At 39.5% G+C, this 16,745-nt stretch overlaps 1 protein-coding gene across 1 annotated transcript in view; it reads left to right on the top strand.

The window, feature by feature from the left end:
- LOC109475756 (contactin-5-like) overlaps positions 1–16,319 on the top strand; it is a 30,712-nt gene extending 14,393 nt beyond the window's left edge. The window contains exons 2-7 of the mRNA XM_019776517.1: positions 3,476–3,670; positions 3,991–4,125; positions 4,413–4,706; positions 5,184–5,468; positions 11,859–11,918; positions 13,701–16,319. Of these exons, the coding sequence (XP_019632076.1) occupies positions 3,476–3,670; positions 3,991–4,125; positions 4,413–4,706; positions 5,184–5,468; positions 11,859–11,918; positions 13,701–13,888 (1,157 nt within the window). The 3' untranslated portion in view covers positions 13,889–16,319. The remainder of the gene's footprint in view (positions 1–3,475; positions 3,671–3,990; positions 4,126–4,412; positions 4,707–5,183; positions 5,469–11,858; positions 11,919–13,700) is intronic.
- Positions 16,320–16,745: the final 426 nt, after the last annotated feature.

Here is a 16,745-nt window from a genome sequence, read left to right as displayed (position 1 = left end):
ACATGTGTACTTTTGTTTTTGCCATACATGTGGGTACTTGTGTTTGTGCCATACATGTGGGTACTTGTACGGCTGCAAGAAGGCTTGTTATTGTTTGTTCGTATACTGTATTGTTTCTCTAAAAAAAAAACAGTCTACTACTACCACTTGTGTTTGTGCCATACATGTGATGTAAACGATCTAGCGCCGATTGTAATGTATGCGCTACAGCGCGGTCTGATTGGTCAGGCTGTTACAAAACTGGCATCACCCCCCGGACCAGGGAGTTGGAAACTGCAAGACAGTGCAAATTTTTGCACTTGAATTTCGCGGGCAAATGGCAACATATGGGGGAAAGGATGCCAGATTACGAAAATAGAGTTACATAGCTACTAGATTAGATGGTTGTTTTTATGAACAGCTTATTATGAAATTTTGGCTCAGCGGCTCTCAGCACTACCCTGACCAAACCTTAAAGGTATGATATATTGAAAACACATTTCAGTGCTTGAAAACAGTCATTGTAAGGTATATCTACTGATGATTACAGGATGGCTGTGGCAACTCTGAAAGCAGTAAAATTTGTAGATAGGTAGGCTACCGGATGTGTAAGAATCTCGTCTCAAAATCAGGGCTGTGCATGCTAGCTTGACGTTTTATTCATTATTGATTATTCTAGCTATAAGCCTGCACCTTTGGGAGAAAGAACAAGGTCTTATGAACTCAAATTATGGAAAATTCCCCTCGACTCCCCAATCCGCCTGAAACATGCTTCAAATCCCTAGCAGACAATTCTGCGCCAGTCTTAGCAGAATTTGACTAGCCTTGAATCTTACACATCTCGTTTACCAAATCCTTTCCATGGCGATTTCTGTCCAAGGTGAATTGTCCATGGACTTGCTTTCACAGCGGTGGATTGGGTGTCCTGATGAACCATCACATGCAGCCGTTCCCAAAAGAACCCACTCTACGTTCAAGATGAAGGAAAAGAAAGAGAGGTACTTGGAGTAATGAACTGGAATATGCATTAGCCTCAGAAAAGGCACGTTTCAATCACTGCAACTTGGCATGAATGCCCCCTTCATGTTGATTAATCCAACAGGACATTTTTCTGCTCTTTGTTGGGTGATGAAGGCATGTTCTCATCATTTTCATCTCAACTGGGTGTTTGCAGACTGATAGGGCTTCATCTTCAAGGAGGGTGCACTGTTGGGTGGCCGTCTTTTGGATGCAAAAGAGTGTGCAGGGGAGACCATGCATTAGAAATATCTCTATTCACTGACTTGTGACACTAAGCAGTATTTCCTAGAGTCTAGCTCTTATCATGCACATGCCTGCCTGCATAAACAATCTGAAGTTGTTGGCCTGGAAGAGGCCACTCTCAGCAGCCCACATGCGATTGTAATTTGGTGACAGCACTTGTGCAAATATGGGAGTGAATACAGTAGGATTGTGTTTAGTAGACTTATATATTGGTAAAAAGGGACTAAATGGGTGGGGGGGGGTGAACAGGATTCTTGGAAGAAATCTTAAAAAAAGCACGTTAAAAAAAATGATAAATTGTTGTATGAAAGAAATCCATGGGAATATTGTTCACGTGTTTTCATTTGGAATTTAACTGACCTGAAAAAGTATTAATTGATATAGATTGAGCATACGTCCTAATTGAAAATCTCATTTTCCATCCTGTCAAGTATTCTAGGGCATTCCTTGATTATCATAGCAGAGATCATAATTCCTTGATCATATTGTAATAAAGTGAATGCATTAATCTTGAATACCCTTTCCAGCTGGTTTGGTCAAGCAGCCTGGGTCATGTAGTAAAAGAGGGGTGGGGGTGAAACAAAGGTTGTCTAAAACAAGACGTTTGAAAAAAAACATTAGGATGGAACTGGCAAAGTATGTATCCAAATTCAATGTGACAAATGGGAACAAAGTATGCTGGTCTTAAGGGCATGACCCTTCAAATTAGTGGTCAGTAAGAAGAATAGTAAGAATTTAGAGGTCAGGTCAGGACCTTGAGAACAACACAAAGAAGGATGGAAAGATTTCATTCTACTTGAGGAATGTTCTTCATCTGAATGACCACATTAGCTATGCTTGAGCAACAACCAGATGTGGGAGGAATCTAGGTCAGCCCCGAAAGTCACCTGTGTCTACAAACTGATAGTCTTTTACATATTGATTGTGCATTATTAATGACTTGCATTGATGGTGTCCTTGGGTTTTATGTGGCACTGGAGATGTTTTAAGTTGTAGGTGGTTGTCGGCTTTTTTTTTTGCAGCTGGAGGAAGGTCTAAACATTGGCTACTAGTAGTATGTTAATATAAAAAGCGTTACAGCTAAAAATTTTTTTGTGGTTGGGGGCTTGACTTGATTGACTGCCAAAATAGAGGCAAGTTGCTTTTATGTAAGTATTGCAGGAATTTCAGGAAAAATTTCCCTGCAAATGTCTTCATTTTGAAGATTATCTTGGATGTTGCATATACATGTGGGGACATCTGTGCTTTTCTACCCAAGCAAATCCACCAGGAGAAATTAGGCATGAAATTAGACAGTAAACAATAGTCTTGCCCTGAGGATTTTTGTGTGCATGACATGATACAGATAAGAGAAAATTTTCCCACGGATACTGCATTAGTGATTAGAGGATATACAGCACCTAGAAACCATTTTCTTTTTCTAGGTAATTTTAATCTTGATGTTTTTGCACCTAGCTGAAATAGTATGACAAGAACCTTGTCATGGCACAAAGAACAAAGCTTTCCACTACAAGGCTACACCTCCTCATTCATGTGGGTTTTTATTTTTCATTGGTCCCTGTCCGGTCCCATGATTTGAGAGTGTATGGTTGGGTCCTGTAATATAGCACCCTTGTTGATGCCATTTATGTGTCAGTTGTGTACCTGACCCTAGTAGTGACCCCAGCTACACATATCCTGTTAGTATTCCTGGTTTGACAGCCCTAATCCCCAGGGAATGTCTGGGTTGTGTTTTGTGGTCTCACATGGAAACATTTCAGTTGGAAGGGGAGAGTGGTAGCAAAAATGTCCTCTCACCTAGGGTACATGTTATGTTTCTTGGTGCCTAGCATAATTTGGGATGTTGTATATACATTGACAAACAAACCTGTAAGATACAATGTTCAAGATTTTCATAATGTCACCCATTAGTGCAGGTAGAATTGGACTTCTGCAGGGATTTCTGTAGTACATGTACTTAGTTTATAGTTGCATGTGGATTTTTGTTGTATTCTTGACTAGCAACTACCCATGAAATACAAAATGATATGATTACAGTGTTTTCTACAGTTTCAGCATGGTCCGTACTTTCTAAATTCAGATTTGTAAAGGTAAAATATGCCCTTTCATGCTACAGACATGTAGAGGTGAAGATGTACTGGGCAAGATATTATAAACTTTAAGCATGGTGTAAAAGCCAGAAGGAATGTGGAATGTAGACAGTTGTGGCTGACCAAATCTTTGTGTTTTCCAGCTCAAAATGCGATCACCCTTCCTGATGATGGCATCACTCGAACCAACCTCGGTGACGACTCTATTCTGGAGTATGGGTATACAACCGCGCCTGGTGCCACCATGCTGTTTGAGGTCTGGAAAAAGATGCCATCAAGCGGCATTGCCAACAAGGCCAACAATGGTTCCTTCAACGTCTTTGCGGCTTGGCGCGTAAGTATGGCTAACGTACATTAGAATGCACCCAATTTTTAGAGGTGACCAAACCTTGCTTTCTTTGGATCACAGCAAGTTTCTTTCAGCAAATCCATGAAATTCAGAATCCCAATTATTGCCTTCGTTGAGAAGGCTATGCAATCACTTTGCTATTCAGTGTAAGTAACTCTTGAAGGCGTGGTTTGATGTGAATGATTTTTGGCACTCGGGTTACCCTTAGGAAGACCAAGGTCAAGTTCAAAAACGGGCCTCGGTTGACATTGATTAGAAATCCACTGTGAACAGGACTTAACAATCCTATATGGTAATGTACACCTCCAGGGCAGGGCGAACCTGTTGGACAGGCCAGCTTGAAACTTTTCAGCGTGACCAAGGACGATGCAGGACAGTACCAGCTCTCTACCACCTTCAGCGATGGAACCTCAGACAGCAAAGAGAGAACCCTGATCGTGCAGTGTAAGTCTTCTGTGTTGTGTTATCTATCAATGCATTGGTTTGATAAAAAGTTCAAAGTCTATTGTTTGAATTATCAAACCAGCCCGGTATGTTGATGCCATGGCTCATGCCATTACTTTTAGGGTTATCAGAGGATGCCTAGGTCTCTTTTATATATTTTTTCGCCCTGTCACTACAATTTTTTTCTGAAAAAGTCTATGAACCAATAATTTAAATTGTCAGCAGCAGAATAATCAAATCCTGGCTAGTGAGTGAGTGGTCTAATTGATTTTTTCCTCCTTGTTTAGTTGCTCCAGAGGACACGACAGTCACAGCCGCCCCTGGCCTGATAGCTAAGGAAGGTGACGCCCAGGTGGTGCTCACCTGTCAGTCAGGTGGCATCCCCGCACCTACCTACACCTGGACTGGCGACAACCTGCCTGCTGATGCCGCCCAGGATCCAAACACGGGAACCCTGACCATCACCAACATCCAGAGGAGCGCGGCAGGCCAGTACACCTGCACAGCTGACAACGGAGTTCCGCAGCTGCCTGGAGACAACCCTACAGCACTCACCAACAGTGTCAACGTTCAGGTCCAGTGTAAGTCTACCACTCAATCATTATGTTAACCTTCGCAGAAGCAAGACATATTGTTTTTGCTCAGTTTCTTCTTCTGCTCCAAACAAATAAAGTCAATGATCTGCACCAGATGTCTGTCACCATGGTAACTGGTAGAAGTCCCTGTGGTGTTGGATAACTTTATGTAGCGAGGTAGAGTTAGAGGACTGCTCACCACCATATATATGAAGGTGTTTGAATAAGAATAAACAGTAGTACTTTGTTGGCTAGACATTGTCAAGGTTAACATTATGCATTTGCTTTACAAATATTAGATTTCTAGTTGTTTTTTTTCCCATTTGATTTTGCCTAGTATTTAGCTGAAAACCATCTCATTTTCAGACAAATGATTTGTTGTCTCCAGCTGAAATTTGAGACCATACTTGTACTACCCTGAGTACCAGGAATGAAATCTTTTTAGCATGTCTTTATGCTATGTTGAATGCCTGTTCCAACCAGATGGCCCAAGTGCCGCCACCATCACAAGGGACCCAGCAGACAAGGTTGTGCAGTGGAGCACTGTCATCCTCAGCTGTGCTGTGGACACCGCCAACCCTCCTGCCACTTACACCTGGACCAGAGTCAACGGGACCCTCCCCACCAACACAGACGTGGACGTGGTCGCTGGCACGCTGAGGCTGAAGTCTATCCAGCCCGATGCTGTCGGAACCTACCAGTGTTCTGCCTCCAACCGCATCGGAGACCCTGCCATCGCCACTCACGTCATCGATGAAGTGGAAGAAGGTATGAATACGGCGTCCTTGGTCTCTCTGGATTGTGGCTCTGTAGTACTGCTGAGTAACTGGATTGCCTTTTGGTAATATTTCATAAAGTTTTGGAAATGAAAGCATTATACTTTTTTATGTGCTGAATTTGTAAGAAATGTATCCTTTTACTCAGCAAGCTTGTTTGTGATTTCTGTGATGTATAAAAAACGTTTTCCCTTTCAGCTTAAATCAGAATGGAGCCATGGTCCAGATTTCATTGTTTCCAAAATGTCACATTTCAAACAGTCCTGTTCTCATTTTCTACCACCTGAAAATGAAAAATTCACCAGAAACATTCATAAGTGCATATACATATTTACTATGTATACAGACAATTTTCTGTGCAATAAAAGATATCAAAAGGTTTTACAGGACTGTCTTTCAACTTTGGTATTTACTTTCTCAAGACTATCTAGTGTTACGTAAATCCAAGTCAGTAATTGGAATTTTTGATCATAGAATCAAGACTGGCAGACAAAATTTGAAGCATAAAACATCCATAACCATAATCAGATATGTGTAAAGAAATATGATAGCACTAGATAGTCTTCTTTATTTGACCTGTGTTAAAGATAAAATTTGATATACAAATTTCAAAAATGTTAGCAATTTTCATGTATAGCCTTTTCAAGCAAAAACACTTCACTGCTAAGGCAGGTTGTGGGGCATCTTGTGTTGAAATTAATATTTATAACTTTCTTATTCAGAACGGTGGAAAGGTGGCAACATAAGTGGATTTTTTCTCAATTACTTACTGGTGTGGGGAAATTAGTGACCGGTGGCTCAGTGTCCAAACTTTAACCCAGGAACCAAGAATACAGTCTTTGATGTACCTAATGTTCTAGCTCCTCCAAAAAGGAGCCAAAAATATCATGCGATCAGTTCTATGGATGGTTATTATTTATCATTGTTTTTTTTTTTAAATTCTAGTGAATCAATGAAGGTTCCAAACATGCATTGCTATTTGAACCAATAACACTTTTTTTTCTTTGGCTGGTCCATTTTGCTAAAATATTTTAGGAAACTGATGTTAACACAGTAAAATAAAATGTGAAAGTATCTTCTTCGCCTAAAACTCTTTTGTAAGGAATCTGTAATTGTACAACAAAGACTGTTACTGGGTTTTGTATATAAAAACTGCACTCCATACACCCCCTAATACCCTTAGCCGTCCTTGTGGCTAACACGTCTTTTCACATCACTGTCAACACTGCTGTTGTAATGTGGTTCTTCTGTCTGTACTTTTCCTGTCATTTCTGTGTGGCATAATTCAATAATGGGGCAGATGCCTTAACCTGTCTCTGTCTTATGTCTCTGTAGTATCACGTTTCATCATGGCAAACATCTAACCTGGAGACTAGTGTAAAAACAGTGTGTCATAACTTGCAGTTAAACACTAATTGTTTGTGTGGTTAACACTGTTTAAGGGGCTTTCTGTGTGTTGGTGGCACAACTTTGGTGTGCTTATATTCCTTTTATGATTTCAACAGGTTCTTTTGACTTCATATGTAAAGTCTGGCTGTTCTAGAAACATTAGCATATTGGGTTTTGTCCTGAAATTGGTGTTGGCTGTTGGAAAATTGAATAATTTTTTTATGATAAAATAAAATAAGAACATGAAGATGTGGTAGAATATGTGGTTTATATATGGCAGTGTAGACTACAAGTAGTTTGAAAGGTCTTAACCTACTATTGTTTTCTAGAACAGCCATTTAAAGGACAATCCTGATGTTATATTTGTTTTGAAATCCATGTATTTGTGCTTGGCCTTCTATTTGTTACCAACTGAAGGTCCCTTTTGTTGCAAATTGTGGTGTTGCGATTTCAAAAGATATGACAGTTCATGTATTAACTGGAAGACTAAACCCAATTCGTGATTAAATGCTGGTCTTGCCAATTGAAGCATTGCATCTTTTCCTATTGAAAATTATCCTTTTTTCATGATGAAAATTCTAAAATAGATTTTTTTATGAGTGGTTCTTATCAAAATGGTCAATATTGTATTGGGATGGTTAATTTTATGTTGTTAATATGACATATGGATCAAGTCTTTATGGCAAAGAAAAATCATTGGATTCTGAATAAAACAAAACATGGTGCCACTTTAATTCTTTGAAAATAGGTGGATGTGTCTGAAAGAACTAATCTTGTGTATTTGACAACTGTAAATATGTTTGCCATGATAGGTATAGTACTTTTATGCTTTCATTCTAATGCCATGTAATAATGGAACTTGATTTCTTCTGCCTCTGTATGATTTGAAGTACTATATTTAAGTTGACATCTAATGCATCTTTTCTTTTTCTTTTTTTGACATCCTTTCTTCATTTGTTCTCCTAACTCAACAACTGACCTGTTCCCCACCACTTACATGAAACAGCAACGTTGCCACCACCAAGTAAGATCCAGGGACATTAGACCCTACCTTGTTATTGATGAATCATTGATTGTTGATCATAATTTGTATTGATCCATGAATGATGAAGTTTTCTTGCATCAATGTTCTCCCTGGTTCCAAGTCATTGATGTTGTCACAAGGCATGTGCATTTCAATTTTAAATTTGCTTCTGTTTCAAATATTTCCAAAACTAAAACATTGGATATGTTGAGAAAAATCAAAATTATGAAAAATAGAGAATCATCAGGCCGATTGATATATTACTTGAGAAATGAATGGGAGTTTTGTATGCCATTGTCTTGTGACAAAGATGATTTTTGACCAGGTTGGACACTGATTCATGGAACAACATGTGATTCGAGATGGAGCAACTGTGCTTCCTACAGGAGAGAAGCTAATACAGGTTTAAAACTGCCATGTGTAGTTTTATAAACTGCTGGAAGAAATTCTGTATGGTCTTCCTGGCTTGAATTATACACGAGACAATGTCCAGAGATCTTTGGTTGGACAGATAAACGAATTCTGTTACTTGTCACCATAATTCGAAACGTATGTTTGGAAGTATTGCAAAAATCATATCCTCCTGTACACAGCACACAATGTTCCATCTGTCTGTGATTTCCACTGATTCTACCAATGCGAAGAATGGTGGAAAATCAGCTCATATGTACACCAATGATGCATGCAATGATTGCCACTTGGACAAGTCTTGATGAACTCAGACTGTTCTTGCCAATTGTGGTGGTTGGGTCTGTATAGAAGCTGCTGCATCACCCCTGGAGACATCCCCTCGTAGTCAAGCTTCCTAACTAACATAGAAGATGAAGAGACTGTATGCTCGTCAAAAGGATCAAAATATATTTTCTCATCTTCCAGCTGTAAGGGTTGATGAGGCTGATTTTGTAGTCTCAAATTAACGTTGAAAAAAATGATCACAAAAAATTTATTGGTATTCTGAATTTATATTGGCTATTGCATGCTGCAAAACTTCTAAGAGTGTCGTACAGTCCCTTCGAATTGTCACCCCCCCAATCCCCACCACTCCCAGCTGCCATTACATAGAACTAACACCATATTAGCTTAATTTTCATGGCTTTGGTATCTTCTGACTGTAGTTCAAATAATAGTGAAACCTAAAACACTACTGCTATCCACACTGCAGCTTTTTCTGAGCTTTCTTCTACTTTAAACTATTTTAATACTCAAAATCTTCTACTCCAAATTGTTCTTGGCTTTATTTGCTCTGCTAGTCTTTCCTTCCTCACTCTTTTCATCGATTCATTCACAAGGCTGTCCGTAATGCCAGTTCTTTGGAACACATGCATGAGAAAACCTCTAACACAACCAAGGTAGACCAGGAGGTGTAGAGACTAACGAAACTTTGGAATGGAAGTTGTCGTTTGCGGAGTGGTGTTTTTTTAAAAACTGAGTTTGTGACACAGTGAGGAGCTCTGTGATGTACAGGGTGTCCCAGTCATGAAACTTTGTTTGTTTAACGACTGGTTTTTACAAACTAATGTTTGTGGTATTGCTTATGCTGTGTAGCAGAAAGGTGGAGATCTCACATTTAAGTAGATTTTAGCTGTGGACATTTGTAGACAAGAAAGTGTTTTGGCAAAGGTATACAATTTTACCTGATGGTCTTTTAAAGCATCGGCCTTAAAAAAAAGGTAATGTTTCTGTGCACTTGACATATACTGAAGTTGTACCTTTCTGCTACATAAAGGAGCTTTTTTAAAAGGAAAAATTGCTCAGTGGTCTCATATAACATCAAATTTCTATTGGGACACCATGTAACAAGTTAGTCTTGGTCCATTTGTGCCATTGGAAAATACGACAATGTTGGCAATAATGATTGTAGAACTCTTATTAGAGTTACTAGTAAATCCCTTCATTTTGATAGGTAAATGGACCAATGGACCAAGACTCTTATTATGTAGCTTTTCAAGGCAAGTGTGTACATGCTAATAATATTCATATCTCTAGCAAAAATTTGTTACCCACAGAAAAATCAGTGAAATCAATACATGTATAGCACTTGCCTTGTACATCTTTTAATGAGTCTAATCAAATAGAGCAGGAAATGATTTCAAATTGATGAGTTGATTGTGAAAAGATTAACAGATTACCAAGCTGCAGTGATTGCCATGACAATTTTTCATTTGATTCTTGGTTTTGTTTTGACTGCCTAATCATGGAACTGAGTTATTTTACTTATTTTATTAACTGGCTGGTTTGAAGTATGACATTCCTAACATAACCTTTCTTTTGTTTCTTTACTTTTCTCCTTCCTTGAACCCTTCATTCGACCTGTTTCCCCGCCATCCCCATGATGCAGCAACGAAGCCACCACCTACAACCACAACAAACCAGTAACCACGGAAAAGTTGCGCCCCCTGCACCTCAAACGGGTGTGGTGCAGATGGAGCCGTAATTGCAGGTATGGGTGGCACGAGAAAAAAAAAAGAACAGCAAACGCGCTAGTATAGAGAACAAGTGGCTCTCAATTTTGGATGAATCCACCTTTTTCAGCACTCTGACCCACCTTTTCTCCTGACCGTACATTTCACAGCGCCCGCGCCACCGAGCGCGAGGACTTCCTCGGGGAATGTCGTTGGAGGTAAACCTTCCCATGTGTTGCCAAGTGTGCTGTTTCCCTCCTTGCTTTTTGCTCCTACTCTTGCGCTACCGCCGTTTGTTTTGTTCATGTTTGCGGCTGTGCTGTGCAGTTCTTCCTCTGTCTGTGCTCACTTTTTCGCTGGTCTGTGCACCGTGTGCGTCTAATTGTTACAGTCGTCACGTTCCTACTGAAGGAAGCTGCACTAAATCTGATGCAAGAAGGTGACAGGGACTTTTGGAGAAACTTGCCTTGGCTTGTGCAGCACAATTACCCTATCCCATCTAGCAAAGCATGCTTCTGACAACATTTGCTCAGTTTCGCTCCATGCTGTGCCAACCTCTCAACCACCCTCTAACAAAGCACTAACCTCTTGCATGTTGCTGTGATTCCTTGCCTCTGAAGAGGTACCTATGTACTATACCAAAGGTTAAAGCTTCTGCTTTCCGTCATCAGGCAATCTAGAAATTGCCCCATTAGGTGCAGCTGTTGTGGTTGTTCATGCAAAGTGCTGCCTTTGTAGTGCAACCAATCTGCAACCGAATGGGCCTTTTTCTAGGCTGAGCTCATACTAGCACTACAATTGGAAAAAGCATCTACTACTAGTAACTTTGCTTTTATTCTTTGCATTTATTTGAAAACTATAAAATGCTCATCTTTGCGACATCTTGGCTATCATCTCCAGTAAAATTCTGCTGTTGCAAACCATCCCTGTTTAAAAAAAACACTTTCAGCCTCCAAGCAAACCCTGTTTCACGATAGTTCTGTGTTCTGTAGAATAACATTTTCACAGGTAAACAAACATACATGTAACTCTCCAGGCATGCAACTTTCCATCAGTCATTTGCCCATGGACAGGCCAAGGCAAGTTTTAACCAGCAAGTTCTACAAAGACATGTGGCAGTTTCCATGACTGTCCTGTATCTGCAAGTATAGTCTGTGATTTCTTTCTACTTCTGGAGAGAGCTCTTACCAAAAAAAAAACTGTATTCCCGTGTAAATGTAGTAGAAATTATGTTCAGAAAAGAAAGATGAGCGATCCTCTCTCCACCTGCATCCTGGGATTGTTTTACCTCCATGGACGACCTTTGCCCCTGTGAGGAGTGTTCAGGTAAGTGGAGTGGTGGCGGCGGTTGAACGGTGGCAGGTGGTGATCGGTGTGTGTTCATTCAAAGTTGGAGCCCCTCTCCCATCGGACAGTGCCACAACACGTACGAACATCAGCAACCCCAGATTTCATTTCGTACAAAAAAAATAAAGCTCTACAAAAAAACTGTTTGATATCTGCTGATGTTCCTACAGTACTTGGCAAACCCTGTAACCTGCTCAATTTTGAATGAATACTGTTCTAGGGACAGGCCAGTACTACAGGCGGAACTACCTTGATCAGACGGATAAAATAGTGCTCGGAGGTAGGGTAACAGAAATCCGTTCGTGTGTGAGAGGGAGCAGCTATACATTTGTATGCAAGTCTAAGAGTGAATGGCCTATGGTTTTGTTTTTGCTTTGGCATGGCTTTTTCTCTACGTCTCAGCTTGGTTGATGTCCTGTCACTAGTTGATTCAAACTACAAGGTTTGTCCAAGGTTTGTCTAGTAGAAAACAAGGCAAATAAAACAGAATAAAGAAGACCACCAGGAAAGATACATGTATATTGGAAGCACTGTACAGTTAAGTATTCTTCTTCCACCCTGTAGTGAAAATTGCCATGAAGTCTCTTTTATTCAGAGACAGGGAAGAGCTATTTCATGGTTAGGCATGCATGATAATTGCTTCCCGGTATGCTCTCTTTGTGTTTTAATCATCGTCTGTCTCCTGCAAGCTTGTTTTCATCTTTTTGATGATATGCTTTGTGAGATACCAAATGTCTATGGAATGTTGCCTTTGTCTGTCTTTGCTGTTGGCTGTTTGTCTTTCTCGTAGACCTTCAGTTGTGTGGTGTATCTCCATATAAATGTGTTCACATCGTGTGTATTCGTTTAAACCACCTTGCCATCTTCCAAACTGGTACCGTGGAGTTACAGGTTCAGAACTTCCAACAGGTTTACAATTCCTTTCCCATAGTTTCTCTATGTCTATATCATAATATGAATATGTACCACCCAGACAAAAATTTACTAGTACGTAAAGGTATTCTTGTTTTGACATCTGTATGTTATTACATGTAGCTGGAAAAATATAAACATTTGCTGGCTGTTCTGTGTTGTATAAATGTAATATGTCTTAAAAGTCAGGATAACTACTGAAGATTACTATCTCTTGAGCCTGTTACCCCATGGTGCCAAGTGTTACCTCCCACCCTTTGGTAAAACACTGTCGAGTGTCTGTGTTGTCTGCATGACTGTGTGTACATGTACCATCATTGTGAGTACACAGTGGAGTCTTCTCGTGTTTGGTAGTTGCAGAAATCATCAAGGTAGGTGAAAACTTCATTTGCATTTATTGGTGACGCTTACTGTTGATAATTTGTATGTTTACATTTTGCTGTGGTCAGACCAAAGTGTTCTGTAATCTGTGACACAAGCGCCTGGCATCAAGGCAGACCTGTGTATATTTGAACATCGGAAAGCATTTTGTGTCTGAGTAAACCTAACCCTGGTGTTGGAATTGGTCAAAGAGTTCTTCAAACACTCAGGTAGGTTGATATGGTAGGGTCTTTTTTGGCAGTACACTTTGTATCTGTGTTGTTTAGTGAAATTTTTAAGTATCCTAAAAACTAACCAGTTGCTGCCATGTTTGCTGTGTAGTTATGCTGAAATGCTAGACACTAACCCAATTTACTGTACAAGTAAGTTGTTGGAAGATTCTTTTAACTTTTTAAAGTTTAGTTCAGCATTCAAGATGTGTTGCATCAAAGATAAACTAGCAAGATGTATGTAGTGCCTATTCTAGATTATATTTTAAGTTTCTAAATATTTGTCATGCTTCAAGAGAGTAATGTTAAAAACAACAAAAGTATTATTTTGCTTGCTATGTGACGTAAAAGTTGCAATTGTCGTTACATTGTGTTACCAAGAACAATTGTCTTGCATGTACAGTTAGTAAAAGTAGTGTATGCGTTCGTCATTACTGCATGTATTTGAAATCATTACATGATGCTTCAATTTGCTATTGGACATATCTTGAGTTGTAATGTAGGCATCAAAGGAAGCATTAAAACCTGTTAAAACGGCTAACGTTTGTGTCGCGTACCAGGTGTGGTTGCTGTGCTGGTGTTTGTGATCCTGGTCGCTGCCTTCATGCTCGGCCGCTACCTGGCACGTCACAAGGGCGACTACAAGACCAACGAGGAGAAGGGCGATGGAGAAGATGCCGACACCGCGCTCCAAAATGGCGACCCCAACCACCCAGCCGTCAAGAAGAACAAGGAGTGGTTCATTTAAACAACTCTCAAAAACCCCCCCTCTTGTTTCTTTCTTTAGGACAGTGGCTCTGTCTCTTAGTGTACTCACCAATTTCATAGTAACTTTGGAACACTGTACCACTCACATACAGATGTGTTTGTTTCAATGGGCTGCCTTATCTGCTTTTGTCTCTACACATTCCTGCTCTTTGTATCATCTCACATTCCTCCAGCTAATACATGAGGGAGGGGGGGCAGCCATTCTTAAATCAGTAGACTCATACTTTCCATATTAGCTCGTCATGCATAGTTTTGTGTAATTTCTAGATCAAGACTTAAAACAGAGCACTGACTTAAGTGTTGATTGTGATTGAAGACTGTTAAGTGATGTGTTTGCTGGTGATAACTGGTTGAAGTAAAGAAAGCTGACCTCATCACATTTGAGATTTCCTGTGATGACTTTTCAAGGATTGCTATTGAAGTGTGTGTAAACATGTGCCTACTCAACTCTCAGGCAACTGTATATGATCAACACCCCACGTTATAACTGAACATATGTTCTTTACTGCTTAGATGTTACTGTTCGATCCTGCAAAAGTATACAGCTGTCTTTACTTTGACCAGTTATACTGCATGATGTTTTGCTATAGTTTAAGTCACATTTGAAGAGGATGGTGTAAGGTTTGGTGTGTTTTAGAAGGATTGCTTGATTTTTAACGTTTTTAAACAGATTTTGATCAGAGTATGTGTTAGATCGTGAATTCTGTAAAAGGATTTTGTTCCGTTGCACTTTCTCTTTTTTTATCACTTTCTTCTAACTGCCAAAATTTAGCCTGTACTCCTTGCCAGTGATTTTGTGAAAATTACCACTTATGATTAGGCTGTAAGAAGTGGAGGAGCAGAAGTTTTATTTTTGTACTGTTTGGGAGGGGAGGAGTGTGGCTTACCGGTTTCCTGTACAAATGTATATAACCTCGGTGCCCACACGTAACCCTCCACAAGCAAGAATTATTGTCAGCATCACTCGGTGTAAAAGGTTTTGGAGTACGGATTTGTTGTATCTCTTTAATAGCAGCATTTTGGTAAAAATATGTGCTTTCAGGAAAATATGGATTTTTGTATGATAGAGTAGGCGGTAAGGCAACTATGATAAGGAACTCTTCTCTATTTGCCTGTTGTGTTGATTTCTTAAAGCAATAACCACGAGACTTAGATCTGTAGTACCCTTCAGGACTGCTAGAGGGAGCTGAACAGAACAGTCTGGAAATTCTTGTTATTCAACAGAATAGTTGTGCTTCAGAATTGTGTTCATCAGAAAGCATCTCTACTGCTGCATATTGTTTAGGTTGTTTTCAATGTATAAAAGATGTTGTTTTGCCAAAGGCAACATATCTTTATATAATAACTTTCCCAAATGAAGACAATTGCACAGCTCCAAGAGTGAAGATCATGTATTTGTGACATCACGTGATTGTAACATCTAACAGGTCAAATTCTGTCTTGGGTGATTTCTTGCTGTAACTATCCAATTATGAAAACTCCTTGGTGTGTAATGGTTGTTAAATTTTTCTCTATTTTGCTGCTGCATCAAAAAACGTAGTGTAGATGTTGGATTCTGTTTGTGTTATGTATGTACCAGTAGTTTTAGATCCTGTATTTTGCAAGTTTGTAGATAATTCAGCTTGACTGCAAATTTTTGAAGAAGATGATGTAAATAGTTCTAGAAATGCAAGATGGAAGATGTTTATTGGCCTTTTGTTGTCAGGACAGCAAACTTCATCGCTAGGTGCTGTTGTTTTTCTCAGATTATTACCCTATGAAGTAAACCCTGTCATAAAGACGGCAAACGAAAGCCATCTTCCGAAGAGAAAGAAGTTCTTCATGTGTGATTTTTCTACATTCCAAAGTGGAATTCCTTCTGTAGCTATCTCACGTGAAAGTAGCCGTTTCCAAGTCTGTACGAAGGGAAAAGTTCTCCACGTGCTTTCTTTCGACTGTGAAGTTATGATAGTCCTTCAATCGTGCAGGAAAGTATTGGTCACCTGTTTAAATATTTGCAGGGAATCCTCCATGCCTTTACTGTCACTGTATAAAGTAGACACTCTCTCATGACATCCATGTTGTGTTTGTGCTTTGCTGATTACAACCAGGTGCTATGTTTGATTTTTCTTGACATTTCTGGGAAGATTTAAACAGGTCTGATTATTACTTTCTTAAAATATTTCACATCTGTATGAAGGCTACCAATATTGTACAGGTCTTTAAAGTTTCAAAGCCAACAACGCTTGTATGTTTGTGTGTTGGTTATTGAAGCTGGTGCCCATTGCTATGTACCAATCAACGACTATCAGAGATAATGCTGTACTTTTGAAAAGAGCATGATCATTTCTGTGCGTATGAAAGCGTTGTAGCCCTGCACATGAAATTTCTAATGGAGACTTTCCCTCATAATCACTTTTCTATTAAATTTCCAAAATGTGATCATGGTTTAGTCTTCATTACTGGTTAGCTGCATGATGAGTGAGTTGAAAGAGAAGGTTGGGAATAATTCAGAATGTATGTACATGTAGTTACATGTACGTTTTAGCCTCTGCCAGTCTTCAGAAGTGACTGGAAAGAGGAGAAATTGGCCAAATAGATATCATGCCAGGGGAGTTGGGTCTGCTAAAGGTAAAAGTCCCCTGGTATGATGTTACCTGTTTATTTCAGTATTGGCCAGTTTCTATTCTTTCCAGCTACTCCTGAAGCCAGGTACAGGCTAGTTATGTTTGACACAAAAATCAGCTTGTCACAACATAGTTATACAAATATCAACAACACCAAAAATAGGTAACAAGATGTTAAGATAAATTGTAACAGGGAAATAATCTTTATTGTCCATGTAAAATTGAGATGTA

The sequence above is a fragment of the Branchiostoma belcheri genome, unplaced genomic scaffold (assembly GCF_001625305.1).
Source record: "Branchiostoma belcheri isolate BF01 breed outbred unplaced genomic scaffold, Haploidv18h27 scaffold35, whole genome shotgun sequence".
Lineage (NCBI taxonomy): Eukaryota > Metazoa > Chordata > Leptocardii > Amphioxiformes > Branchiostomatidae > Branchiostoma > Branchiostoma belcheri.
The sequence above is the reverse complement of the archived record's forward strand: the minus strand, read 5'-3'. Positions and strand labels throughout refer to the sequence as shown.